Consider the following 27,124-nt stretch of genomic DNA (forward strand, 5'->3'; position numbering starts at 1 on the left):
TTGAAGGTGCACAGGGGAACTCAACCAGTTGCTGTGTTCCGCTACCGTTCTGTTCCTCCCCAGTTTACATGAAACATGCACAAACAGTGACATCTAGCGGTCATCGCGGGGTGGGGTGGTTTTTGGATTGGGGTGGGAAGACATCATGTCCCATCTTTTACTTCCTTTCTCAGACTGTGGACATTGACATGTGGCAGGCCACCATAGTAGATGAGATAATGGAGATGATGTTATGAAGAAAAACAAAAAATGTTTTCCATTCAGATGAGGAAGCAAAAAAGACGTGGGAGTTGTGGGAAAGATGCTGTTTGTTTGGTAAAAGGCAAACTCTGTCTGTAGCTGTTTAGATGACATCAAATTTCTATTAGACTATCCCATCCATCATATACCCTGCTGTCCTGCAAAGAATGAGCTTGGTTCTTAAACTGTTATTATGCCAATGGTTTTTCCTCAAATTGCTTTGTCCGTATCCCATTTTTTTTCTGCTGTGTTTGGTTTATGATATTATGCATGGTACTGCGATGCAACAGAAAAAATGAATCTCCGCTGCAATATCATCATAGTCAGCAACAACACGAAAAACTATAGGCAGGTTTTCATAAATACTTTCTGTGTATTTGTTTGTTTGTTTATTTACTGTCTTACGAGACTTCACGGCGATTGAGGCACACTTTCCTCCTGATTAGTGTTACCATGGAGAGCGTTGCTATGTGACGCTTGTTGATATCCAGGAAGACGCTGGTCAGACCTAGCCCGAAAGGAGGAGAGAAATGGAGGATAACTTTCACCTCGGAGATGCTGGAGCAGTAAAAAATGTGAGTGACTCGTTTGAAACGCAGAGACAATAAGGCGATAGGGAAGTGTTAACGTTGATTTTATGCGCAGTAAGAGGAGCTGAGACCACACTGTAACGGTGAAGCGAGGCTAGTGCTAATCACTTAGCTATCAAGCTAATGTAAACCTCAGTATTAGCCGGTCAGGGAGTGTGTTAGCTATTTTAGCGGCCTGTTGCCAGCAAAGGCACGTCATCATGTGCTAGCTTTGAGCAACAGTGGCAGGGAGCTGTGTCTATGAGTATCCAGCTAACGTTAACTAAACGGTTAGCCCTGCTAGCCGAAACTTCCCGACATGCACCGCTCAGTGTTATGCTGATATGCTGTTACTATATCGAAAAATTTACTGCAGCTAGTTAAAATGCTTGGATAAACATTTATATCCCTGTATGCTCCCTGCTGGTCATCACTTTAAAATATTTGAATTACACCCAAGTATTGCAATGCTATTTGTAATTTCCCATTTTTTTTCTAACAACACAGCACACACATCGCTTAATACTGTAGTCATAGAAATAAGGTTATTAGAGAACACCTCTGCAATCAGAATGGACTCTCAGCAATTCAACTACATTTAACAAGTCCATCTCCAATTTCATTTGGCATTATTAAGGCAGAGGTCAAAATAAGCATGTCCACTGGGTCTTTAAAGGATTAATACTCAATTTCGATCTCTTTATTAGTTGTTTTTTAAGCCATTGGTACTATTGACCTGAAAGTACTAAGATCAACTTCACTACTCCTCCTCTCCCCTTGACCAACATAAAATGTATTGTCCTACTGATCCCACATCACCATCAATAGGCACGTAGGCTCCACTTTCACAGAGATAATTGAAGGTCAGTGAGTTTGAAGATGATGATGCTCATTTGTTGAAGGATGTTCCTGACAGATGCAAAAAAGAAAATATTATTGCCACATCTGCACAGTGTGACTTCACAGAGGTGAAAATTGTATAAAACTACTAAGAAAAAGCCTACTAAGCACCAAATGTGGTTGGTTTGTGCATGTGGACTAACCTGACCTACTGTATTTTGTGTGTAAGTACATTTAGACAACATTTGGTTGGCTCATTAGATGGCACATTTAAAGCAATGCGAAACCACAAAGTCTCTGTAGCAATCGCAAATGCCAACTTCTGGCTTTCTAAAATCTAAATGTATTTTCCACGTTAAAATTCTGCACATTTCCCAGGTTGCGAAGTCTGGACGGAGGGCTCGCCTTGCAGCTGATCAATCTTCGTTTGAGGATTCTCGTTACGTAAGGAAGTCCTCCACCTCTGCTTCAATGGGAGAAGTATGTAATCATGTCACAATAGACAGTTAGTTGCATGTTATAATTTCACCTCACAATAAACATCACCAATAAGCATTTTGGTTTTGTCTCATACATAAATCAAAGGATGAAGATGAGGTAGGTAGCATGAAAAAATGTATATCTTTGCATGGCTTCTGTTGCGAATGCTCCAGACATCAACTTTATACCATTTACCATAGTTTTGGATTCATTAACACAAGTAACCATAATCGTGTGCTTCAGTTCAGCTGGTTGAGTTTGCTATCTAGACCTTCTAACACTACCTCTCACATAACTGCACACCCAGTGACACCAACTTGACACACATGGTATAAAGTTTTAATGGAGTGCTTATTTATGCAGAGACATCTGCGTTGCCATTTTCCTACTTCAGCAGGTTTTAAAGTATACACAGAACATTCAGAGTAGCTGCTCTTCAGTTATTGTCCTGTGTGTATTGGATCTTATGTGCTTGCATGAAGTGTTTTCAAGTGTTACTTCATACAAGCCTGAAAACCCTTTTCGCTTTAGAGTCACACAATACTGTAATTTTACCCTTGTAAATTGTCCAATTTAAAAACAAGCAGATTACATCATAAACATCCTGATGACTCTACCATCAATTTTCATAAATTCTATTTTTTATACAGGTTAATTTTACATGAAATGTTGTCATATAATTTCTGTAGTGATCCTGCCTCTTGAAACATGTTGGATGTAAAGATGCTGAGGATAGACTCAATAAAGGACAGGTATATGTTAGAGAAGTCAGGTCAGAAAGTGACAGTTGAAAAAAATAATAACAAATAATTTCACTTCACTATTATTGGTATTTATGGAATCAGTCACATCTCCTGGATTGCCAAACTGTAAACCAGCCAGCATTCCCAAAGCAAAATATTTCAGCAATGCTCTTGCTTTAGGCTAATCTTCCCAAATTAGGCCAACTTCCCTAATGTATGAACCAGTATTCTCGCGCCCTCTCTGACCTGCTGTGCACATGCAATACATTTTTCCAGAGTGTCGTGCGACTGGGTGGGTTTATTTGCAGTCTTCGTTTATCAACCCTGGCCTCTTCTGCCTAAAATACCCAACTGATTGGTCACATTCCTGACATCCTTTTAAACAAAGACTGAATTGCTTTTATGGGCTCATAGGGTTTGGCCACCACAAGTCCCTTGCCCTGGAGACCATCAGAGAATCCTAAATTAGAAACCACGAGGGCTAAGCTAATTGCCTTGACAGCCATAACTATTTTACTACAACTGTGAGGTTCATATTTGGTCATGCAGAATTGGAAGCACAGATTTGTTTTGTTTCTCAGGACACTTATCATCCTCTCCATTTTTGTTGAGTGAAATAACTGTCATATGAATTTATTACACTTAAAGACACTTGACCTTATTATCTTGTCTCTCATGAAAATTGGTCATTGTCAGAAATACCAAACATTAGCAACTAGAAACTAGAAGGAATTTTTGCAATGTTGCTTAAAAAGCCTCATTGTCATTATTATAATCCTTTCTTGGTGTTAATAAAGAGACAGTTACTAATTACACAAATTGGAGGGAGCTTGTTCAGCCTCAGCTCTCTCGATTAATGGCACTATACAGTGGAGCAGAGTGGGCTCCCCCTCCCTCTGCCCTGCTTAATGATGACATTCAGATTTATAAATGGCTTTGGTGAAGGAACCAGCCATGAAAGATTATTCCTTCTTTCATCATAAAGGAAAGAAATTCTTCACGAGCACTTTGTTCTCTACAGACCCTATTTAGTAATGAGAAATGTTGTGCATTTTTTCTTTTTTCTTTTTTCTTTCTTCTAATTCATTTGTGTAGTGCCCACCCTCGTGCGCTCTGAGGAATTCATTCATTCAAGTGCTGGTCTCAGGGTCCCGGTCTCAGGATTGAGATGCATACTGAGCTTACTATTTTCAGAATCAAAGAATGAGAGGGAGAGGGTCATTTTTTTCTGTGAAATCTATTTTTAGGGTCAGACCTACAGGCCCCAGCAGTTCCCACACTCTGCTCCATATGTTTTGGTGCTGGAAATGGACAGTATTGAAAACTATAATAAACAAAACAATGGAGTGCATAGAGATGACTCTGTGCTCCACATACCAGGCATATTGTTTATTGTACAGGAGCTTTTTGGTAGCTTTGGTAGAGTTCAAAATTAAAAGAGAACTTTGCTTTAGACAAAATCATTAGCAGGACAATTAAACTTTTTTGCCTTTTACTTTAATGCTAAGCTTTGTGGTCTGCTTTTCCTGTCAAGGTCTTTATTTTCTGTTGTAGACAAGAGAGCCCTCTACTGGCAAATTTCCGAACTTAAAAAACTAATGAAGACTTTTCTCTTACATGTCTCTTGTTTAAGCATTTTGTACCTTCATAAAGTGCAAAATATAGTCTATTCATCACTATGTCAAATAAATATTGTTGTGACCCAATGCAAAATTTTATACAAAGATAATTTTGTGCTTTATCTTTCAGATTAAGGTCTAATAATAGTTAATATGCTTACAAATGTGACTTATTTATCTTCTTTGTGACTGAGTGAGTAAACATCCAGCTAAACTATTTGCTATTAAAGTTCTCTCTTCTTCCAGCCCCCTCCCCCTAAACCGGCCCGGCGGCAAGGAGGCTGGGCAGAAGAAAGCTCTGGGTCTGGATCTGCCAAGTACGTATCTTCACCTTTTCCCCATCTGCTGTGGCTGAACTGAAAGCATGGACCTCGAGCTGTGGTCCTGGGTTATGTGTTATTAATGAACTCTCATGCTGTTGAATGAGCTTATTTATCAGTGCATATTTGGCACTCAGGCGGTGAATCAACAAGGTTAGAGGGAGCCTGTCTGAGCAAGCAACTCTCCATTCGTCTTCATCTGTGAGCAAGGCGGTAATTGACATGGTTAATGCATCAGCCACAGGAGGGCACTGTTAGTCAGCTAGCCACTTCATCACAGGGGTTCAAGCCACTTAATCACCCCTTACCACTGCAGTCTGCTCTTTACATGGGGAGCACAACATGGAGAATTCATGAAATATTTGGAACAGATGGAAGCTGCTTGCCAAAAGCTTTCAACTACAACTAACAAATCTAAATGTAAATACTGCACATGACTAACTGAACATGAGAGTTTTTATTATACTGTAGAACTACCTCTCTTGTTTTCTCTTCCACTTGCCACTGTGCTTCTTTTCTTCAGTCTCAGTGGAGGTGAGAGTACGGGAGACGCATTGAAGTGAACAGGCTCAGTCAATTGTGCTTATTTGCGTAGTTTACTGCACCGTTAGTGCAAGCAGGGAAAACAGCAAACTCAATAGATCTTTCCTTTCTCACAGAAGGTCAGCGTGTCGCTTCTCTGCTTTTACGTAACCCAGCTTGATACCCAGTCTCAAAGCGATTGAAATACAGGAGGTGTAAAAGGGGTTTGCACGTGCATTGATCCTCTCTGAAACAAAGTAAGTAATGGTCCCCCCTGGAACCGGCAAGGACTTTTCCCTTCAATGTCACCCCTCATGCTCAATCACCGCCGTCCTCCTCCCACTAATCCCAGCGCAGAAATCCCGGGATTTGTCGATCTATCACTTCTAATTGACACTAAATGATCTGTCAGTTTATTGATGAACCTTTGAAACCAGGTTGTCACAATATATTTTATCCCTAACAACTTTTTCCAGACAGTTTTACCATGTCTATCGCTTTGCCTTACATGAGTCTTAATCAAGGGGCCTGTAATGTGTCTTAAGTGTCGCCACCCCCGCCCCCCAGACAGGACACAGTCCAAGGGCAGGCAGGTAGGCTCCCTTAGCTCCTCTTTGCCCTGCCTGGTTGGACTCTAGTACCTTCAAGGCTGTTGGGCTGGGCTCAGACAGCATGTACAGTATAAGATAGACAAAGCAGGAGTAAAGATTATTGGCTGAGAATTTTTTAGGTAAATGTGTTTTTCATCATTTTATTTTTTGTCTGGCTACAAAAAGGTGAATTAAGAAGGTTTCACATCTTCCAATTCACTTAATCAATACATTACATTATGTAATTTAAATGCTAGTTTTATGTATTTAAATCAATGAAAGGTGAGAAGTGATTTTAAAAAATATATGTATGATGTACTCTGATGTCTGCCTTTACATAATGGAAAAGGTTTATGCACAAGCATTCATTTGTTTTAGGTGATGATGATCCAACTCAGATTGAAATGCCATCTGCTCTGATGGTCAAGTCAAGACAATTTTGTTTATGAAGCCCAAAATCACAAATTTTACAATCTGTACAACATACAAAATCCTCTATCCTTAGATGCTCAGTTCTTATAAGGAAAAACAAAAACCTCTTACATGGGATCAAAAAAAAGGAAGTAACCTCAGGAAGCGCAGCAGAAGATCGATCCCTGTTTTGGTGAAAAAAGATGAACTATTGTGCAGTTGATACCTATGACATACAAGCTTTAATTTATTTTCCATCTATGTCGCTGTGTTAGGTGCCACCGAACACTGAATCTTAACAATGGGGCTGATTTATTGTAATAAGAACTGCTTAATATTTGTGTTTGTATTTATATAAATATACTGTAATAGTACTGAATGTATTACCTTTAAAACCAGGAGGGGGCACTACTCAACTAGGAGATCTACCAAGAGCATTTAGCATCATGAAAAAAAACACACATTTTAGGCTACACCACAAACATAAGACTTACTCTGCATTGAGTCATTTCTTATATGATGATTGATATGGTTAAATGCTTATGGTTGAATCTTAAAAAATAATAATGTGGCAACATTTGTTTTTCTTTGATGTCAAGTTGGATTGCTCTTAAAACAGAGTGTGTGCTAAGAATACCGTGTTGAGGTGGAGAAGTGTTAAAATACACTATTTTGGTGCCTGGCATCCTCTGCTCAAGCTGAGCTGTGTAAATAGAGGGAAGAGAGAGAAGTGAAAATAGCTGTCCGATCCAGCAGGAGATGGGGCTGAGAAAACAGAGGGGAGAGAAGACACAACCATTGTAGACCACACTGTGTCTTATATAGCAGAATTACTCTCATTAAATACAGATGAGGAAGATGTATCTATGAAGAGGCTTTGTTCTTCCTGTAATATTGATGGAAGGAAAAGTATGTTTAATTTAATTTGTAACACTTTAATACTTGCTCTTTCTGCTGATATACAGATCTTCAAGGAGACCTGCAGCTGAGGACTTGGAGGAGTAAGTTAACTCAGACACCTCATCCATATTTTAGTGTACTGATTGAATTCAATAACAGTTACATTTTTGTGTGTATGGATAAAAAATAGGTCAGTTTTTATTTTGTTTTCTTTGTAATAAAGTGGAAATGGCTCTGTGCTTTCAGATTGTCCTTCGTTGCAGCTAATCCCTGCCTTCCAAGAACACTCACTTAACATGATTAAAAAACAGCGTGACTGAGTTGTCATCACTTTTATTGCTGTAAGGAGCCAAGTTTTCCTGTTATTCTAGTTTTTTTCCCCACCCCCCCTCACATCATTCTGTGACTAGAAAAGACATCACCATGAGGAGAGGCAGGTAGAGGACGCAGTCGTGCATGTTTTACTCATCATCGCAGTTGGAGCCCGGTACCTCAATGGCTGTTGTCAGGCAGAGGCTTTGTGTGAAACTAAAGATGTTACCCTGCAGAAAAATCCCTTATGTTTTGCTTCTGTCAAAACTGTCTTGTCTTAGTAAGACTTATTCAGACTGCTGCTCCAGCTGGGCTTGTTTTTTTTTTTTTTTAATTCCTAGAGGTGATCTTGTCCAGGGCATTTAGGCTGGTCACCCAGACAGCATAACAGAGTCTCATAGCACCATCAGTGCCTTTTGGCAGAGGGCACTGTTCTGTAGTCCAGTCAGACTGTAGCATACTGAGCAAGCATCCTGTCTACCATGAGAGAAAGACAAGACAAAAAAAACAGACCCATTATCAAAGCAAAGTAGCCCAGGAGCCAAGTCTCTCACTCCCTGTGATGACCTCACCATTGGGCTTGATTTTTGTAAGCATTAAATAATTCATACTCTCACACTTCCTGTTTCTACAGCCGCCGCCTTCGACCACAAACTCCTAAGGGATCAGATGATGAAGGAGGTAAGAGCACCCTTGCAATACCCCACTCTGTGTCTCTCCTCACAGGTAAAGAGGAGCCCTCCAGTGCCTCCATGGCACATTCATCCTCTGGAAGTAGAGCAGATAAGCAGGCAGTCAGATCATTCTTATGCATATTTCTCTTTGGATCCAGCATGGATTCATGTGTTAGAACTCTGCCTTTGACCACTGAGCGTGTGACATTGTATAAGCGTAGCCCCTTTGATGAAAATGACAAGTGCATATGCTCATTAAGTAAGGTTAGATTCATAGTTGATGGAGAATATTGTGACAGGATTTAAGTGTTTCCCTCACCACCCAGAGCAACACAGTTAGTCACACACGTGCACACACAGAGTGTCAGGCAGGTGCTGTTGAATACAGATCTAGTGGTTACATTGCTGCTTTGACTGAGTCACCTGAGGGCCCAACTCTGCACTCCACAAACAATGTCAGGACTGGGGGGTTCAGCAAAGCCGTGCCAGGGATAATTGTCCTATTTTGCAGTGCAAAGCAGCTTGGAAATAGGTAAAACTGCCTTAGGAAAGATAGGTTAACAGCATGAAATGCTCAGTTTACAATACTGAAGGACTACATCACACCTGCGATTTATAAACAAATACCATTTTAGATTATAAACCTTTTTGGTAGACCTTGTTTAATGCTACTCTGTTGTCCATCATTTAAAAAAATTCTGAATATTGCAATACATGCAATTCAGAATAGCCAGGCAAAGAAAAATAATTTATGCAACTCAAAACACGAATATCAGAATAATTGATAATAATATTACTAATAATTAATATTTAATTTTTTTAAATGTATTTTCATCCCATGAAGTCAGATTTTTTTTTTAATCACCCATGCTCAAGTGTATATTTCACAATATTTTGCTACATACTGTATTGTATATACATTTTAAAGTCTTACTTGCTGTTGCATCTTGTTGAAAGTGGGGAAATTATTACAAATGTATTACAGAACTGAAAATGATAAATAACAATGGATTGTAGGCATAAACTGCACGGTGTGATCCACTGTTTCTATTACATATATGTATACACACACATAATGTTATATTGTCAGTACACTGGCTAAAATGGCCAGTGTGCTGAAAATATGAAGAGTCCAGAGGTTTGGTTCTCTTGCAGTTAATGCCGCCGGAAAGATTATTACTCTGTGGAGGGAGACCTCTTAATACAGAGCCGGAGGCAGGGGCATTGGAAATTATAGTGCTGAGGGTTAGTGAGATAGCCCCTGCGATCTTGATTATGTCCTCTACCCTTATCCCTTATGTCCACTGGCTACAAGCACAGAGGGAGAAAGAGAGAGAGGAGGCTAACTCAGTCCCCTCCTCCCATCTCCCGATCAGCTGCCCCCACAGCCTCCTACTGGTCACTTAAAAGTAGCACCGGTATCGCAAACACACTCGTGTGTTTCATGTGTCAGTGTCTTACTCTCAGTCGATGATTTGTTGAATATTGTCCCATAAGTAATTTCAAATGGATTCTGTGCCTAGGTAATCATTTGACTGGACCCATGCATAGTGATGTGGAGAGACGTCCTGTTCTCCAAAGTTGCTGACCGGTGTGTGCCTGCTGGGAGTATGTCTCTACATTCACAGCAAATTATCCCCTTTTGATATTTACATGCTTCAGCGAGGGAGCCGGACGCGGCCGTGTAATAAGGATATGCACGGCCTGCTCGCTGCCAAACAAAAGCCACATTGATACATGTCCAACCGAGGGAAGGAAGTCAGAGTAGGTGATGTGTGCCGTGCTGAAGAGAGACATCTCCTCCTGATGGAGTTGCCCTTAGCGTCAGAAGAAAACACTGGCTTGTTTGCAGCTGCTTTGATGCCCTGCTTGACCTCCAGTAATAGGTTGAATTTGAAGCTCATCTAAAAATGTTGTTGTTTTTTTCACTAAATAATAGACTTTGCATATAGACAACATATGCCTCTCTGCTTCACATTGAACCCTTATGGAGTGTGTTAATAGTGTATTAGTGGCTGAAATGAAAAAGGGTGTGTGAACAGATAGACAACCCAGGAAGCTGTTTGCAAAGAGTTGGACAGCAAGGCTTTTTGATGTCATTGCACTAAGACCATTAAATTTGATTGGGGGTCCAGGGGGGACGGATTCTGCTGAACGCTGTGCTTTGTAAATGAGAGGACAAAGTGTCACCGGGGCCTCATGAATATGAAATACCCGCGCCTGCATTTATTTGGATATCAGAAACACAGATGAATCTTGTCAGCAGCTAAACGAGCGTGGCATTTTTAATTTGGTTTAATTAAAAAAGAGAAAGAAATAAGTTATCAACGGAGGGTGAGGTTTTGTTATCTGTGGAAAGTTGATGGGTTCGGCTTTGACCAAGTTGTCTTCAGAATTCTTCCTCCATCTGAGAAATATGTTCAGAAACAAAATCATTTCTCTTCATTGGTGCACTCCATAACTTTCATGGAGTACAGAAATTTAGAGTTCCATCAATGATCGATATTTTTCTTCAACTCTACTTTATTTTCAGGAGTTATTTTGAAGGAATGGTGACATAGATGCCAAGATATTTCCTCACATCAGATGCAGACTTCCATCTCTTCACCTCTATTTAGCTCCTCTATTGACTTTCCCCTCAGGGTGCAGTACTGTGGTTAGAGATTACTGACAACCCTCTCCATGCAGTTCAGCTCTCTTTTTCTCTCACTATCTGTCTGTTCCTCCCTATGTGCTTCCTCTCCCTTTCTCTCTGTCTATGTCACTGTGTCAACTATCAGCTGTACAGCTAATAAGGATGCGCAATCTGCTGCCTCCCCAGAAAATATCGTGTATCTTGTCCAAAGTTAACACAATTTCTATAAGGACACCTGTGAAGTCTGTAAAGTTTTTGGCAACTGTTTTTAACTACAAAAAAATGCATATTGTTCAGTTCAGTTCCAGTTTCAGTTTTATTAGTTATATGTAGGTTAACGGTACAGTAAAATGTGTTTGGCAAGACAACAGGTCAGCTCAGCAATAAGAAACACAAGTCATCAAATAGAATACAAGATAAAAAAATAAAGATGGGATTAGACACAGATAAAATATAACAATATATACATAAATGAAAATGAGGATTTATGTATAAAAGTGAAACTTAAGTGTGTATGCAACAGAATTGCACATTACATATGTAGCAGTCCTGGTTCAGAAGTGTAGTAAACAGTAGACAGTGCAGACAACCAGCTAAGCAAGTATGCAATGTGGAATGTTTCGATGTATGAGTTGAGAAGCCTGATGGCCTGGTGAGAACAGTCTGTGTGCTGGGTGGCTCTGGTCCTCGATGATGCTGTGTGCCGCTTGTAGGCACCACTGGTGGAAGATATCTTTGAATGGCCGGGGGTCTGTTGTAGTTCCTATATCAGACCGTGATGCAGCCCGTCAGAAGACTCTCCATGGTGCACCTGTAGAAGTTCATGAGGAGAACTTCCTCAGTCTACTCAGGAAATAGAGCTGCTGGTGAACTTTCTTGATCATAGTGTCAGTGTGTAGAGACCAGGGAGGTCCACTGAGGAACTTGAAGCCGCTGACCCTTTCAATCTCTGCATCACCAATGTGGATAGGGAAGGGTCCACGCCCCTGCTGCCTCCTGTAGTCCACACTCATCTCTTTAGTTTTACTGACGTTGAGAGACATGATAAAACATAGACAGAATTTTTGGCAAAACATTTAATGGTTTTTGATCCCTAAATTTCCTTTAGTTATACACTACCTTTTTGATAATAAATGTAAGCACAAAGTCTTTGAACACATTTTAATGAGTCTCTTAATTCATTATTAACCATTAATCTTATTTCCAACCAATTCTTCTAATCCCTTATTATACCGCTCTTATTTCCCTGCTCCAACAAATGTCCATCTGAAAAATGCTGTGAAAGTTTGCCCTGTCCTTCTTGGGAGTGGAGCCATCCTCTGTCCTGTTGCGTTTTGCCAATTAAAGTGGGTTCCCACTGTTTGAGCAGCGGGCTGGCGGCTCCTGGCACTGCAGCCCCTGCCAGGCCGCACTGTGACTTCCGACCCCACACAGATGGGCCCGCAAGCAAATACTCTTGCACATGGCTGGATGCCGCCCCAGTCAGAGTGGCAGAGTGGACATGGAGGTCGGCCTACCGGCCACTGCAGGTCCTGGGGGTGGGCGGCGCTGACAGGGCCCAAATGCTAAGGTAGCAGGGGGTGCTTTCTGGGGAGCCCCTGGCCAGCGGCCCTCTCACAGCAGGAGGAGCTGCCGCCTCGCCTCCTGAATATTCATGGCCGCATGGCTATTGTGACAGGGCAGCTCTTATGAGAATGTAGGTAGAGAGAGGGAGGGGAGAAAGTGCCACACAGACATGGTCTCACATAAACATACTCATACAAAAATGCACGCTTCTTGAAGCCATACACAGGGGACTTACTGCATTTTTTTAATAAATGACTCTGGCTACTGATTACATTTTTCACAGTTTGACACAGTTTAAAACGTAAACAGATCTTTAAAATGTGGTCTCTATTTTTGGTTTTTAGATATTCCAGTGATTCCAGATCTTGAAGAAGTACAGGAAGAAGATCTCACAATGCAAATTGCAGTTCCACCAAGGTAGTGTACGCCTTAAACTCTTAGAAGTTTATCCTTATCACTCATGTGACCCATGTATGACAGTTAACCTCTGTCCGTGCACAGGACACTACATCCGTGGCCTGCTCTGGTGACTTTGATGGTTACCTGTCCTCCACTTGTGCCATTGCAGAGTGTCTTGCTTTATCGGCTGAAATGGAGAAATAACAGTTGGGTGTGATTTATGCAACTCTGTTACCAGGGTCCTTACTAACTGGGCCCTTTGATTTACAGGGCAGTGAGAGACACGCCGACATGTGTCGAATATGTAGCAAGGCTATGACAGCGGTGGAGGTTATTAGGCTGGGGCTTGCTCTCTGTGCGAGATAATATCCACATTGAACTCATTGCGGGGGCAATGTAGCGTGTAATGTGCAGTAAGTAGGACTGGCATGCACTGCTAGGCCCCGGCCACTTTGAGGGCCCCCCCCCCACTTAATTCCAACCCACAGATAAGCAGCTGGGTTTCAATTTGAAGCGTTTACCACTTGGCAACCATCTCCTGCTCTCTGTGGTCTTTGCTTGAAGTCTTGGAGCCTCATTGTGCACCATCTCCAAACTTCGTCAAAGCCACTTCTCAGTCGTGGTTTGCTGGTAGTGTGAACGCACTGCAGTCAGGATGGCTATTTTTCTATGGTGTGTTTTCTTGATTAAAATATGAGTCTGTTCCTGTATCAGAGGCCTGCTCTGACTTTCTGTCACCCTGTTAGTATCCAGGTGAACCGGGTAATGACCTACAGAGATCTGGACAATGATCTGAAGTATTACTCTGCCTTTCAGACCTTAGTAAGTCAAGAACATTTATTTTTGTATGTGTTTGATATTCGAATGTCTCTTCTCGTCAAGGTGGTCCATTTAATTTTGCAAACAACATCACTCCTGTTTGTGCAAGCTAAGTGAATTTTACTGTACTCCTTCTTTAGGACGGAGAGATTGACTTGAAGCTCCTCACCAAGGTTTTAGCACCAGAGCAGGAGGTGAAGGAGGTGAGTGAGTTTTTAGTAAATATAGCTTGTGAGCTCCCAGCAAAGGCCTGTCCAGCTGTTTCTAGAGCACCAGGGGAGGTTGCCACTCTGTCTCTCAGGTAATCAAGATTTATGATGTGTACATTAACACCCTCTGCTCTCCTTCCCCCATTCTCCTCTCTTTGCTCCCTCTGCTCCCCATGCTCTCTTTCTTAGGATGTCACCCTCTGCCTCTTTAATTCTTCTTTTCTCCCTCTCTTTTGTCTCTTGCTCTGCAGGATGATGTGAGCTGGGACTGGGATCATCTGTTTACAGAGGTGTCCTCAGAGCTGCTGATGGAATGGGATCAAGGAGAGAGTGAGGAGCAGGCTGCATTGCCTGTAACATGAGGAGGAGGTTTGGACTGAGGCTTTAAATGGCTCCAGTGGGAACTGGGTGAATGGCCATTACACAGAAGGGCCGGTGACTTTGGTTATATTAACTTTAATTACTGTTTGTTATCCAGGATTTATATTCTATAAAGTGTATATTCAACATGTCTTCTATTTTCTAAATAAAGTTTACTGAGAAGTGGACGGTGCAGTGTTGTCTGACCCTGTATATTGTTGAGGTTTTTGACTTTCACCCTTTTTTTTGTTAGTTTCTAAAACAGCCAAAAGGCAAAATGATTTTGTTTGAAAAGCCCCCCTAAAAAATAGCTGTCACAAATACAAATGCCCTCCCTGTAACTGCCAGCATTATCAACACCCTCATACAAGTCCAAGGTTGATAATCAGCTAAGCTGAAATCCAGTTGATTGTGTTCAAATTAACATTCCTCATTAAAGCCTACAACCTTATTGTTATTGACTGTGCCATTGACTTTATCTTCCAGCTCTTCGATAGGAGCAACCCCTTCTTCACTATTATCTCAAATGCATTGAACAGTGTTCCTATTGACACCTGGGGGATTAGCATACATTATACCTTTTGCTGGATAAAGAGGAATGGATGCACGTCTGGCAGAAGACAGCTGCTGGTGTCAGGTATGTGTTCTTTAAAGTGAAAGAACAGAAATCCTCACAACAATGGGATAACTGAATAAAGTACAGACAGCACAGGTCACAGGACATTGTATCTCACACATTGGCACAAAATCTGATATAATTTATGAATTACATTGTATACCATGCCTTCAACATGTGCTGGTCGCATGTATCAGCATTCAGTTTTGTCTTTGGTTCATGTGTGTGAATATAAAAGCAGGCCTCCAAAGTCAGACCAGGTCTATTAGAGAAACAGCTGTAACATTTACAGATTGTGATTAGGTTTATTTCTGAGGCAGCGAGCGGTCTCATGGCATTTGGAGATGCACAGCAAAGTCCTCAAGGACACACGATCTATGCATCTAACAGCTCAATCACTGCCCATCACAAATAGATCCAGATTTTTTCATTTGGTGAGCCTTGAATCAACTTCATCAAGTGTAATACCTCAGGACAAAGCTATCACACAGGATATTTGTGCTCAGAATATTTGTGTGGCAGAATATTTGAGCTCAGTGTTCAAATTCAATGAGTGATCTCTGTTTCTGTTTCTCTATCAGACATACAAACGCACAGTTTTTTACCACCTCCACAATTGGCTTATTTAGCCAGACTTAATGAATTCTGCCCATATGCCCTGAGCAGCTGCTATGTTGCCCCTTCCTCCCGCCCCTGCCGAGCTGCGAAGTGCCCATCCATGTAGAGACAACCTCTAGCTGTCTCTCTGGAGAAGGCTAAGCCTGCCACTCCTCTGCTGGCAGCCGGCCGGTGCTGTCTGAGGTGGACTGCGGACGGGCCGGGGACTCAGATTAGGGCCCAGTGATCACGGGTTGTGGCCGGCCTCAAATGATTGGCCCGAGCATCGGTGGATCAGAGAGGGGATTATAGAAAGAGAGAGAGATCCAGAGATGCTGTTTGGCATGTGCTTGCATCCAGCTTCTCAAAGTGACCTCTTCCCACTCCCTCATCCTGCTGCTCCTCCTTTATTCTCGCGCTGTCTCTCGGCGTGTACAGTATATCCTGATGCTGCAGTGAGGCTGTGAATGACCTCTCACTTTCTGGGTGCATTGAATTCAGTCACGTCAACAGTGATACAATATATACATTATTTCTAGTGAGGAAGACAGTTGTGTTCTTGGAGAGCTTTGTGGTTATGACGGTAGCTTTCAGATGAACATTGTGTCACTGGGAGGTTAGTGAGTCTGAAGCCACATTGATACTGTATATAACAGATAAGACGATACAGGCCACACATGGGTTTAGGGTGTCATCTGTTTTTCCTTGACATTTTTCTATTAAAATAATGGAGCCATTACTGCTATAAAAATCCACATTGCTCCAATACATGCTTCTGTAGTCCAATATTTCATTCAAAATGTTGCTGTAACGACACAATGTTTAAAATCCTTTGATTTGATGGGACATATGTGACAACATGGCACACAAAATCTCAGAGTTTATGTAGGAGAAGAAGTTTTCTCGTGTGAATTTACACTGTTTATTTTTAAAGCAGCATTTTGTTAGACCCACTGTAAAACCTTGAGGCCAGTATGGACCAGCTGAGCACAGGGAGTTCTCAGGCCACTGGGTTTAAATGGGTAATTTATCTGTGTTTTTATTGGGTACCTTGGTGGAAATGACTTTTCATTTTGTGGCAAAGAAAACAAATGCAAGGAAGTAATACAATTTTAATAAAAAACGGACGAAGGACCCATTCATGTAATGTTTTCCTGCCCCTTGTTGACAGGCTTGTCTTAATGTATTTTGATATTGGGCGCTAATTGGAAGGGTAGAATAGAGATAATATGCTTCCAGCTCTAGCTAATATGCTGTGGTGTTGACAGAAGTTTATACATCTTATCTGGTCTCAATATCTGCCTTCCATATGGCCCAAAAGCAATATGCTGAGGTGTAATTAAAGAAAATGGGGAGATGTGGAGATAGCTGGGGCCCGACGTCAGGGCCCCTCAGACACAGAGTGAGGGGTGAGGACAGACATGCTAAAGCTCAAGGAATATTAGGACCAGTTCATTCCACCAGGGGCCGCGTGCCTGTCACAGGTTCCCTGTCGCTGACCTGACCAGCACTGCATCAGTCAGATGCCGTGAACCAGCCACAAGAGGATGATTATCAGTTTAAAAAGGCAAGAGCATTAAAACACCCAGCTTTTTATGCTAGGGCGAGATTATGTTTTACACATTAATTTGTAACATAAATATATGCAAGGTCAATTTGAATTCTGATGGTAGGAATAATAAATGCAAATGCAACCATATTCAAATGGATCTTGTGCCCTTTGAAACAAGCCTCAAAAAGCAGCCACAGTATTGATTTACCACAAAGACTTCATGATATTTCAAGTTTAAAGGAGAAATCCTCACCACACAACTAAGGCAGTCAGATCAATATCATTTTTTGATCAAAAGGGGATTTGCCTTTGAAATGGCTAGATTAAACAGATGTTTTATTTTTCATATACTGCACCTTTAAAAGCCCGCAGGGGATTGTGGGAGAGGAGGGGGAATTACTCCACAAAAGAGACAATGAAAGTGATATTTTTTAAGACCTAAAGTTTGACGGGTTGAAAAGTATTTTCAGTTTTGTCAGTGCTATTTTCCCCTCTCTTCTTTAGTTAATATTCTATCGCTCCAAGTCCTTTTTTGTTTACCCCAGGTGGGCTTGGACATGAAATGGCGGGGACGGTGGCAGCTTGGAATGCCCCTGGGCATCTTACGGCCGTCATGTTGTCAAAGGAACCGGGAGGGGGAGTGAGAGGGCTGGGATTGTTTTTTTCAAGTATAAACCATGAGACGGGGAAAAAAAAAAGCTTCTGTTCTTTTGGTAACTGTGAGATTAACTGAATTCATTATTATTATTTCCCTCCTTTCCCCTCATATGTTTTTAGTGCGGCCGAGGGTTGGAAGGCGAGACGGGTTTGAACATGAAATACAGTCGGGCTCCACATTTGTCATGTATTTTATTATTTCCCTTCTTCACCTCAGTCCTGTACGCGAGGTCCTTCATTTTTCACATGACTGGTTTTCTTATCATTGTGAGCCCTCTCCGCTGGCCTATGAGTGACTTAAAGGCAATAAAACACAAAACATTCTGTAAAACACGGATGCCTCTCTAGTCATCGAGGCCCTGCAATGCCTCTCCGGGAAATTATGATAATAACTCAGTGGCGGTTGGAGTGTCCAGGTCGCTGTGGGGGACTGGGGGCAATGGGAAAAGGTTCACCAAGGTCCTCTGAGCAGGGACAGGTCAAGGTGGCCTGTTGGGCCTCACCACCCACCCCCCCTCTGTCATAAACTCTTTCCATCATGCGGGATTCCGGCTGCAGCCAGGTATACAGCAGAACCTCTTTGTCTTGTAGCTGCTGGCGATAAAGCAAGGGCTGATGGGAGAGTGGTTGTGTTGGCCCTCTGGCAGTGGCGAGGTCAGCCGAGGAGCTTATCATGGCCAGCAGAGGAAAACGCCTGAGTCAACACAACTCCATGATTTGCCCTCTGAGGGTCACAAACACACTTCTGCTACTGTGCTTTGAACTTGGTACTTTTTAGTTTTGTTTCTTATGAAAGGAAGTCACAAGGCAGCAAGAGAACTGTGTCTGGTCATAGCTTTTGGTGCCTCGATTTGTTGCTTGGTGGAGGGAGGGGCTGGACGTAGCCCCACAACACCTCTCAAGTGTGTGAATGAGAAGGAGCGAGGACAGGAAGAGAGCACGGGCTCCACCACTGAGGTGCTGACAGAGGGGATCGAGGGGCTGAGATTGCACCTGTTCCGGCCCAGCACCCTCCCAGCAGGGCCTTGCCAGAGTCTCAGCCTTCTCCTGGCATCTGTGATGGGGGCCGGGGCCAGTCCCACCTCCAGCGCTCGCTCCACCTCTTCTTTCCTTGTGGAAGAGAAACGAGAAACGCTAGAGGCTCCATCTGCCGAGGGCTCGCCGCGGTCTCTGCGGCCCGCCTGGGGAAGGGGGTTGCTGGGCCTCCACGACTCTGCCACGGGGGTCTCACAGTGGTAGACCACAGCGAGGCACATCACACGTCACATGCCAGCTGGCCAGGCTCTCTGCACTGTAAACAGAGACTAATGACCACTCAACACACACACACGCTCACACACACACACACACAGCCTTTGGTAGAATGGAGGAGGGGGAGACGTAGGTGAAAAAGCTTGGTTTGGTTTGGAGCAGCATCCTGAGGTTACCTCACAGGATCTGCTGCTGCAGGAGAAACAGTTTGAGCCTGGGGAGGGAGCTCACCGACACAGTGGGATGTTGCTAAAGCTGCTCTGTGGTACTGACTCCATCAGTCCACTACATCACAGTCCACTGGCTTCCTGCATGCGTGCAACATCACAGGCCTCCCAGTGCTCCGCAAGCCCCCGGGCTCAAGCTGGTCCACCCCGCTGAGTCTGTAAAGCTCTCGTGTTGGATCCCTGTCCTGAGGAAGTGCATGTAGTTAGGAATTCTGGGAAAGAATTCTGCACTGGGCTCTGGTTACTTTTTAATAAGTCTAATTCATTTTGGAAGGCCGTTTCTGCTTGTCAGAGCTTTTCACCTCATCAACAACAGATTTTTCCTTAAAATTCAAAATGCAACTTGATCTTCAACATCAGTTAGTCGGACTTACGTTTACCTAAGCTGATACATTTAGTGTATGGCAGGCTGGCCTTGAGTTTTGTGTTTCCAGAGTGAAGGACATTTGTGTCTTCGTGTTTCTTGTCCTGTCTCATTCAGGATCTCCTTGTGCGTGTCTCCAAAGCTCAGTTTTCTCAAGAATTCCCCTCTTTCAATCAAATTACAATTATTTTTAGCATCCCCCAACCAGATGATATCATAAATGTCCTGCTATCTCATTTGCCCTAATGTCCCCAACACATGCATTTATAGATATAAATATATATAGGGATATAAATAAATATATCAAATACAGGATAGGAGTAAAGTGACATTGAGTGTTATTCCCCAGTTAGGCAAGGAGAGACAGGGAGGTCACTCGGCTACACTGAGCCACTGGCAGCCCGGGCCCCCCTGGTCCACTAGAGTGACTTGGCTTCATCTACAAACTCGCAATAAATATCTGGCCATCATTTATTTTAATTCACTCCTTTCTTGCTCAGATGGAATGGATTCTTAACCTTGTAGGACAAGGACACCCGCATGCTGCCTGCCTTGCCTTAGCTGCTAAATTATTCTTCATTCTTCAGGGGGAATAAAAAAAAAAAAGGAGTCCAGCGTTGCTCAAACTGTCAGCTCCAATGAAAAGCACGCCTGAAAACGTTGTCACTGAACCCCTGGACAAGGAAAAGAAGGGGAGTGGGCAGTCAAAGACAGAGTGAGAGAAGTGGGGGAGAGAGAAAAGGGGGGAAGGAGGGGGAGTCAGCAGCCTCCAGAGTGATTTATTTGCCAAATCAGGACACAATGAGTCGATTATGAGTCCTCTAATAAGAGAGAGTGTTTGGGGACCCACTAATTGGGCATGATTGAGTTGCAGTCTGGGAGCTGGGCGAAAAGGGAACCTGGTCGGCGGCTGTCATGCAATCATCAGCTAATCAGAGCTTTGAAATTAAAACTGCGTGTTTAGAGTAGAGGACGGGATAATGGCAGGGACCTGCCAGGGCTCTGAGGCTGTCTGAGGAGGCTGTCACGGTGTGTGTGTGTGTGTGTGTGTGTGTGTGTGTGTGTGTGTGTGTGTGTGTGTGTGTGTGTGTGTGTCCTCAGCTGTTTAGTCTGTCTCCAGGTTTATGAGACAACCATATGTTATTTTATATGAACACAGAACCTGCATTTTGTAATTTTACAAAATTAAATCTTATCTAATGTAATACATTTTACTGTCAAGAATTCAAATTGTATAAATTTCTAAGGATCTGTAGCAAAGCCTTGGAATAATATTGATTTTGAAATATATAAACATTTACAAAGTTATTTTAAATGTAAAATTGAACAAGCATATAATTACGTGTGTTTCATCTGTATAACATGGTGTGAGACAAAACTACAAGTTCTCATTTTAAGCTAAACAATCTGTTAAAAAGTAGTTATCTATTATGGCCCCATGCTACTGAAGTTACACAGCTCTGTAAGGCTTAAATAAATCAGGACTTTAAAAAAAAAAAAAGTGTACAAGAGGCTTGTCGTTGTCGTGTCTGTTATATATTTCAGTTTGAACAGTTGTGTTCACGTGTCGTCACTAGGGGGCAGTGTTTATCTGCATTGCATCGCGAGAGTAAACAGACGGGGCTAATTGATGTCAGGTGCTTCCTCTGGTCGTGTGGTTGAAACAGAGTTGCAAAGCAGACTATTACAACAAGCATTCAGTATAATTAGAGCAACCGTGTCAGAGGTAAGACGGAGACACTGCTTTTAAAGATAATAAGTGTTTTTTTTTCTAACTTATTTAAGTGTATTTGGAAAGGATGACCTGAGATGTGCCGACTTCATGGTCAATATTTAAAGACAGTTACTCCACGAGCTTGTAGACAGCCCCTGTTTTATGCTAAACTGTTAGAAATATTAGCATTAGCATTTTATTTATTTTTAATTTTTAATTGGTTTTTTTTTTCAAAAGTTGGGTTTCATTTATTGGAAAGAATAAATGTGGTGACATGTGAGATTGAAGAAAGTCAATGTCAGTCTTGTAAAACAAAACAAATCAAGCTTTTGGTCAACAGTTGATGGTACAATTTTATTCTTTAATTTTCTACCCTAAACACTTCATCATTCTCATTCACTCTTTAGTAACATACTTATTCTAAAATGTGGGCTCTCAACCAAAAATTGCTATAATATTCTTACATATTCCCCTTTATAAACTTATGGATAGTTATAGCCTCTGGTTCTCAGTAGTGAGTTTATACTGATGTTAATTTAGTTTTGCGTTGTAGTTTTAGATTTATGATTTTTAGCCAGTAGCCTATTTGAAATAATTATAGTGATAACTGTACAATACCCTTAAAAACATATTATAGTATTAATTTATAAAGTATGTGTAATCATTTTATGTTTTTCCCTCATTACAGAAAACATACTGCTGGACTGAACGTGCACAGGGCTCCTTGGGTCAGTGCTGCGTGGGATTTGACTGCAGAGATTACTGTAAGTGTAATAATGCTTTCTTTATCTTTTCAATGGTAATATAAAATATCCTCTGATTCTAGAAATATAATGATAATGATTTTTGAAAAAATCCCTGTATGTAAATTATGCCGCTGTAATCATTTATCATCATCAAATCATTATTTCAGATTATCAGTTGCAGTATAGAAGATATTTGCAGTTTTCATTTATCTCATAATTAATATATTTACATTTCTTCTTGTTGTTGTCTATGCTGTAATAATAAAATTAATGGAGCGTTGAGATACTTAAGTCAAAGCACCCGGCATTTGATGCAGAAATGTCTCAAAAACTAATAACTTTCAGTTTTTTAAGTGTCAGTATTTCAGTTTCCTGCCTGTGTTTACAAATTACCCACCAAACAAACCAACACTCACAGTATTTCTTTCAATCCTCCTAAGGCCTTGTCTAATTGTAAATGCGCCTTACATCTAAAGAGGGCCTCACTATAAAAATCTGAAGTGGGTTTAGGCACAAATGGGATTAATTCCCAAAGAATGTCCTTTGCTCTTCCTCCCATAATTTCATTTGCAGGGTCCACAGGATGAATAGCCAAGCAGGCAGTGATGTGGAACTGGAGGACAGGCCTTGCGGGGCCTGTGCTGCTACACCACAGCCTTCAGGTTATGTTACCTTGATAATGTCACAGCTGCAGGAACCACACCGCCCACCGTACAGGACACAGGAAATCCAATTATCCGCCTTCTAATGTGTGGGAATTTTACGCTCTCATTTCTTAGACTTTGGCTCCAGCTCTGCCCGAGGGCAAACCTACCTGAGAAAGATTCCTGGGATTGTTATTTATTTATTTACCAGGGAAAATGTCCACTGGCTTTTTGTCTGAAATCAATATTATGAGAAAGTTGTAGTGAAATCTGAAAGAAAATAGTTTTTCTCAACAAAACCAATTGATTAAGATTTAAAAGATTTAAAGAAAAGATTTGTTAAATCAGTTTAATTGACTTGAGTTGTGCTGTTTCATAGATACAGCAACTTGGCTCCACATACAACACACAGTTACACACAGAAAGGAGAAGAAGAGCAACCCTGATTCGTCCTGGAGTCAGCCAGGTCTTTGTGACGGCTGTATATGGGAGCAGGTCCCCCACCTGCCTGGACCTCCGACTGTTTTTTGATTTAATTAAAAGGAAGAGGGTGCATCAATTTCAGCCGCGTGGCGGGGAGATGACAGTACACAAATTGAAAGTAAGCATCTCTGTGGAGCAGGGAGGGGGCCGGTCCATCATTAACATGGAAGACAATTCTGTGTGCAATGTAACCAGATTAGAAACATTATTATCATTCCACCGCTAGACATAAAGCCCTGCCACGGAAAGAAAAAAAAAATCTCATGAAGGCTCTTTACTCAGGACACGGGTGAGACAGGTTTGAAAAAACAGAAACTGTAGCATGGTCGTCATGATATTGAGCTGAATCACATACCTGCATAAGAAAGTGTTTTTATACTGTCTCAGAAAATATGTAGTCCATCCCTAAGGGAGGTTTCATATTTTCTGATACTTTACCCCACACAGCAGTGATTATGTATCTCAGAAGTGATTATATATCCACCCCCCCTTATCCCCTCTCTGCTGAATCTCCAGCACGGATCCAGTGTTTCGGCGATAGGGTTTACTTTCGGGCTGATCCAAAGGAATGTGAATGGGCTCTGAGCTGCAGGAGGAGCCCTATTAATGAACAGTAAAGACAGATGAGTCTCTCTCATGCCAAGCAGGTTGCCTCAATTGGATTAGTGAAGCTGAGATTGGGATGGATAGCTGTCTATGTGCCAAGTGGCCATTAGCTCGGCCAATATGCCAATATGACTGTACACAAAACAGGCTCAGGATTCCCCTCAGTGATCTCAACACTCAAAGTGGAGTCAGCGGCTGTGGATTTCTGAAGCATTAAAACTGTACGGACATATTAATGAGCAATAAACATCTATCAGCTGTGATAATATGAGGGTTAAACAGTTGATTTAATAGCTGACGTCACCTGAGCTAGTTTCCCGTATCGCCTTTATTCTTCAGGAAATACAAATATCATGTATGTGGTACAAGTGATCTGTCAATGGCTGTCACGTTGTACTTTATGAATGGAAAGCTGCCCATTCCTGGCATGTATCTGTGTTTCCGAGGCTGATGTCATGTTCTCCGCAAGCCGATGACGGGCACTGTAGATGTCAGTGGACACCAGAGGCCCTTCTCCAACCAACTATACAAATGGGCATGAGTGTGAAGAGCTGGGGAAATGTTATCAATCACCCTGCGTCCCAGCGGAGGAGCTGCTGGCTTTTGTGTAGAGAGTCCCACTCATACTGATCCATATAAAAGGCTGTGTGATGTATTAGAGCAGATGAGCAGGGGCCGGCTCTGACACATGACTGACAGCTCATTTGACAGCCCCAGGAAAGTGTGCAGGGAAGTTTCAATCTAATCTAATGCTGCTGAAGGAATGAAATTGTGGTGTGAGATTATGTTTTCATGTTATATCCCCTCTAGGACAACACAGGCTGAATGGGATGAATATGATGTGGATGACCCCCCGGTCTAGAAGGTACGGGTGCCTATGGAGCCAGACGCCACAGTCGACTCTCAGTTCAGACCTCCTGACCCGTGACTCTCGCCTAAATCCACTTCAGTCCAGTGAATCAGATTTCTGAAGAAAAAACAAGAAACCGAAACCAGGCTCAAAGCTACATCTGTGAGTAAACAAAAACATTTTTGTGTCATGCATTATCAACCAGCTGTCTCGCGGGGCTTTCCATACAGGTAATCTCTGTCATTCAATCGCTCCACCGCAGGACCTGGGTCCTCCTGAAACAGGATAGCACCAAAACAGACATTAATATTAAGTGCAAGGGAGATCATCTTCTCTTTGGGCTGCTCTCCCCTCTCCTTTTTTCATAAGAGCAGAATATCGGGGTAGGCCACCTGCATCTTGAAATCAATATTCCCTATCCTGCAGTATAGGTTTACACTGATATTATTATAAACATTATCATATAATAAGTGTCATATTTATGGACATAAAAAGCTGACTTGTAAAAATATTTCCACATACCACACGCAGAGGTCACAAAGGTCATTGAATACTTCTTAATTACACCAGAAATGTAAAATTATTTTACCAGAAAACTATTAAACGCCAGGAGACTCAAACCTCCCAATGCATGCCACCACTATGATTAATCATAGAGGGCTAATTAGCCATTTTACAGCTATTTAAAAAGACACTCAACCCTTTTCATTATGCCCCATCTATTTTCTCACCATTATGGCCTCTTCTCTTTTATTTTTCAACTTTTGAAAGTTATTAGAAACTTCTGCTGCACTGAGGAATAAAGCTTTCCATGTTCGTCACACCAGGCTTTCTTTTGCTCCGTCCACGTTTTATTCGTAGAATGAGGTCAACAGTTGGCCCGCGAGCGTTGAGTGTCAGCTGCTGTTTTTCCATTGAAACAGACTATACTCGGGTGTTTAGCCCTCTGACAGGCTTGACGTTGGCCTCCCAGCAGCCCAGTGACCACAGAACCTGATCCCACACAATCAAGCGGCCGTGTGTGCCCAGTCTAAACTCACCTTTCCCAAATATGTCGCACGCACGCACGCATGCGCACTCTGTTTTTCACACTTCAGCTTCTCTGTGCGATGGCGTCCATATTTCCCTGCTAATTCCACGGAAGCCCCGGGAATGTTCGTATTGTCTAAGTGATCATTAAAATTTATGGCAAGCTGACTTCATCCAGCTTGCTAGGCCACGCTGGCATAAGTCATAATTATATGATGACACTGTAAGACAGTGCGTCCACGCTGTCCCTCTCGTCCAGGCCAGTTAAATGATATAATTAGCCCAGTAAGAGGTGAACGCTCCAGATTGGATAAGTTATTAAATGTTTGGATGAACCTGAGCCCCATTTCCCTAACTATCGCCATCTTCCCCCCTGCTCCTGCTCCCTCCCTCCTTCCTCCATTAGCCCATTAGCAGTTATGTGATACTATATGCTGATGGGGCAGTGGACAGAGAAAGTGCATAAATTAAGCCTGACCACTGGTTGTGTTATGGACTGCTCTTATAAGGTGCCGTTGAAGGACACTGCAAGACTCAAAGAACGGCACATCAGTGAGGGACATGTGATTACCACAGACCTGATGGTACAGTAATATGAGCTCAGCTGAGTTTGTAAACTTGAAAAATGTCACTCTGACCTTTGTTATCATCCGAGAGTTATGCTGATTGCGTTCATTGAGAACTCATATATGTACGGTAACTCACTCTTTTCACCACGTGAAACGATGGCGACTGTACTGTACGACAAACAAAGGTCAGACGGGCAAACATGTCAAATTTAACCCATCAGATTGCTCAATTTGTTCCCGGTTAAGCTGTAATGGAAGGCAGTGCACTGAGGTTGACAGCGCCCCTACCACTGGGCCCTTGAGCCTCAGTGTGTGCGTCCTTCTGTGCGAGTGTGTGTGCTGTGTGTGTGTGTATGTGTGTGTGTGTATGTGTGTGTGTCGCGCTCCACCAGAGGGTCTCACCAAGCGTGACTGCGTGTTATTCACACTGACGAGTTCCACTGTTCACTGTCACCTCTCATTGCGAGGGGAAACAAGCCTGTGGAGAGAGCTGTGGCCAGGGGGGCGGGGGGGGCGGAGGACAGAGGAGAGGCTGCGGGGAGCCCCCTTATAACCTCAGCCCAGGAACTAGTTTCTCTTCTTGGTTGTTGCTAAATATCAGTCCAGTCATGACCAAACATTTGGAAAGCAGGTAGAGGCGGATATTCAGATGCAGTATGCTGAAAAGTCTGGTTAGGTTTTCTGACACATTCTTCCAGACGTTAGAGGAGGCCTAGCTATGTGTGTGGCCATGTTTGGGGAGGGGTGGGTGTTATGGTGTTTGATTTGTTGTGAAGACTCGAGCAGCAGGACTCAGCAGAGTCCAGGTTGGCCCAGCAGGCCCGCCGAGAGTGACACTTCCTCTCTCTGTCTCATCCTGCAGCGAGCCTTGACAGCAGGGATCTGGTGCTGAGCCGCGTCCCCGTTCATCATCACCAGAACCAACCACCCACAGCGGGCAAGGAGGGGAGAGTGGGGCTCAGTTATGTGTGTGTGTGTGTGTGTGTGTGTGTGTGTGTGTGTGTGTGTGTG

The 27,124-nt window shown here is 42.5% G+C and overlaps 1 protein-coding gene, 1 long non-coding RNA gene and 1 pseudogene across 3 annotated transcripts in view; all 3 read left to right on the forward strand.

Moving 5' to 3' along the window:
- The first annotated feature begins 685 nt into the window (after positions 1-685).
- ift43 (intraflagellar transport 43 homolog (Chlamydomonas)) lies at positions 686-14,396 on the forward strand. 2 transcript variants are annotated; one of them, XM_087176908.1, is made up of 9 exons: positions 686-815; positions 2,028-2,129; positions 4,738-4,808; positions 7,300-7,335; positions 8,181-8,227; positions 12,766-12,838; positions 13,567-13,642; positions 13,780-13,842; positions 14,038-14,396. In XM_087176908.1, the coding sequence occupies exons 1-9, from the start codon at positions 771-773 to the stop codon at positions 14,107-14,109; spliced, it is 585 nt and encodes a 194-aa protein (XP_087033034.1). In that variant the 5' UTR covers positions 686-770; the 3' UTR covers positions 14,110-14,396. The 2 variants fall into 2 exon arrangements, with proteins under 2 accessions (XP_087033034.1, XP_023272964.1); XM_023417196.2 differs by having other exon boundaries at positions 687-815; positions 14,100-14,396.
- A 3,134-nt stretch (positions 14,397-17,530) lies between these two features.
- LOC147818504 (uncharacterized) lies at positions 17,531-19,018 on the forward strand (annotated as a pseudogene).
- Positions 19,019-21,872: 2,854 nt separating this feature from the next.
- LOC147818505 (uncharacterized) overlaps positions 21,873-27,124 on the forward strand; it is a 12,311-nt gene continuing 7,059 nt past the window's right edge. The window contains exons 1-2 of the long non-coding RNA XR_015437911.1: positions 21,873-21,950; positions 24,476-24,677. This is a non-coding gene — a long non-coding RNA (uncharacterized LOC147818505). The remainder of the gene's footprint in view (positions 21,951-24,475; positions 24,678-27,124) is intronic.

This window comes from Seriola lalandi, unplaced genomic scaffold (genome assembly GCF_002814215.2).
Source record: "Seriola lalandi dorsalis isolate HSWRI2012SDOR001 ecotype SW California unplaced genomic scaffold, Sedor1 jcf7180002054573, whole genome shotgun sequence".
Classification (NCBI taxonomy): domain Eukaryota; kingdom Metazoa; phylum Chordata; class Actinopteri; order Carangiformes; family Carangidae; genus Seriola; species Seriola lalandi.

Bases quoted from the DNA above. Each gene is read 5' to 3' on its own strand.
- ift43 (XM_023417196.2), top strand. From the start codon at position 771: ATGGAGGATAACTTTCACCTCGGAGATGCTGGAGCAGTAAAAAAT. The intron at 816-2,027 runs GTGAGTGACTCG...CACATTTCCCAG, and splicing joins ATGCTGGAGCAGTAAAAAAT to GTTGCGAAGTCTGGACGGAG. The intron at 13,843-14,099 runs GTGAGTGAGTTT...CTTGCTCTGCAG, and splicing joins CAGAGCAGGAGGTGAAGGAG to GATGATGTGAGCTGGGACTG.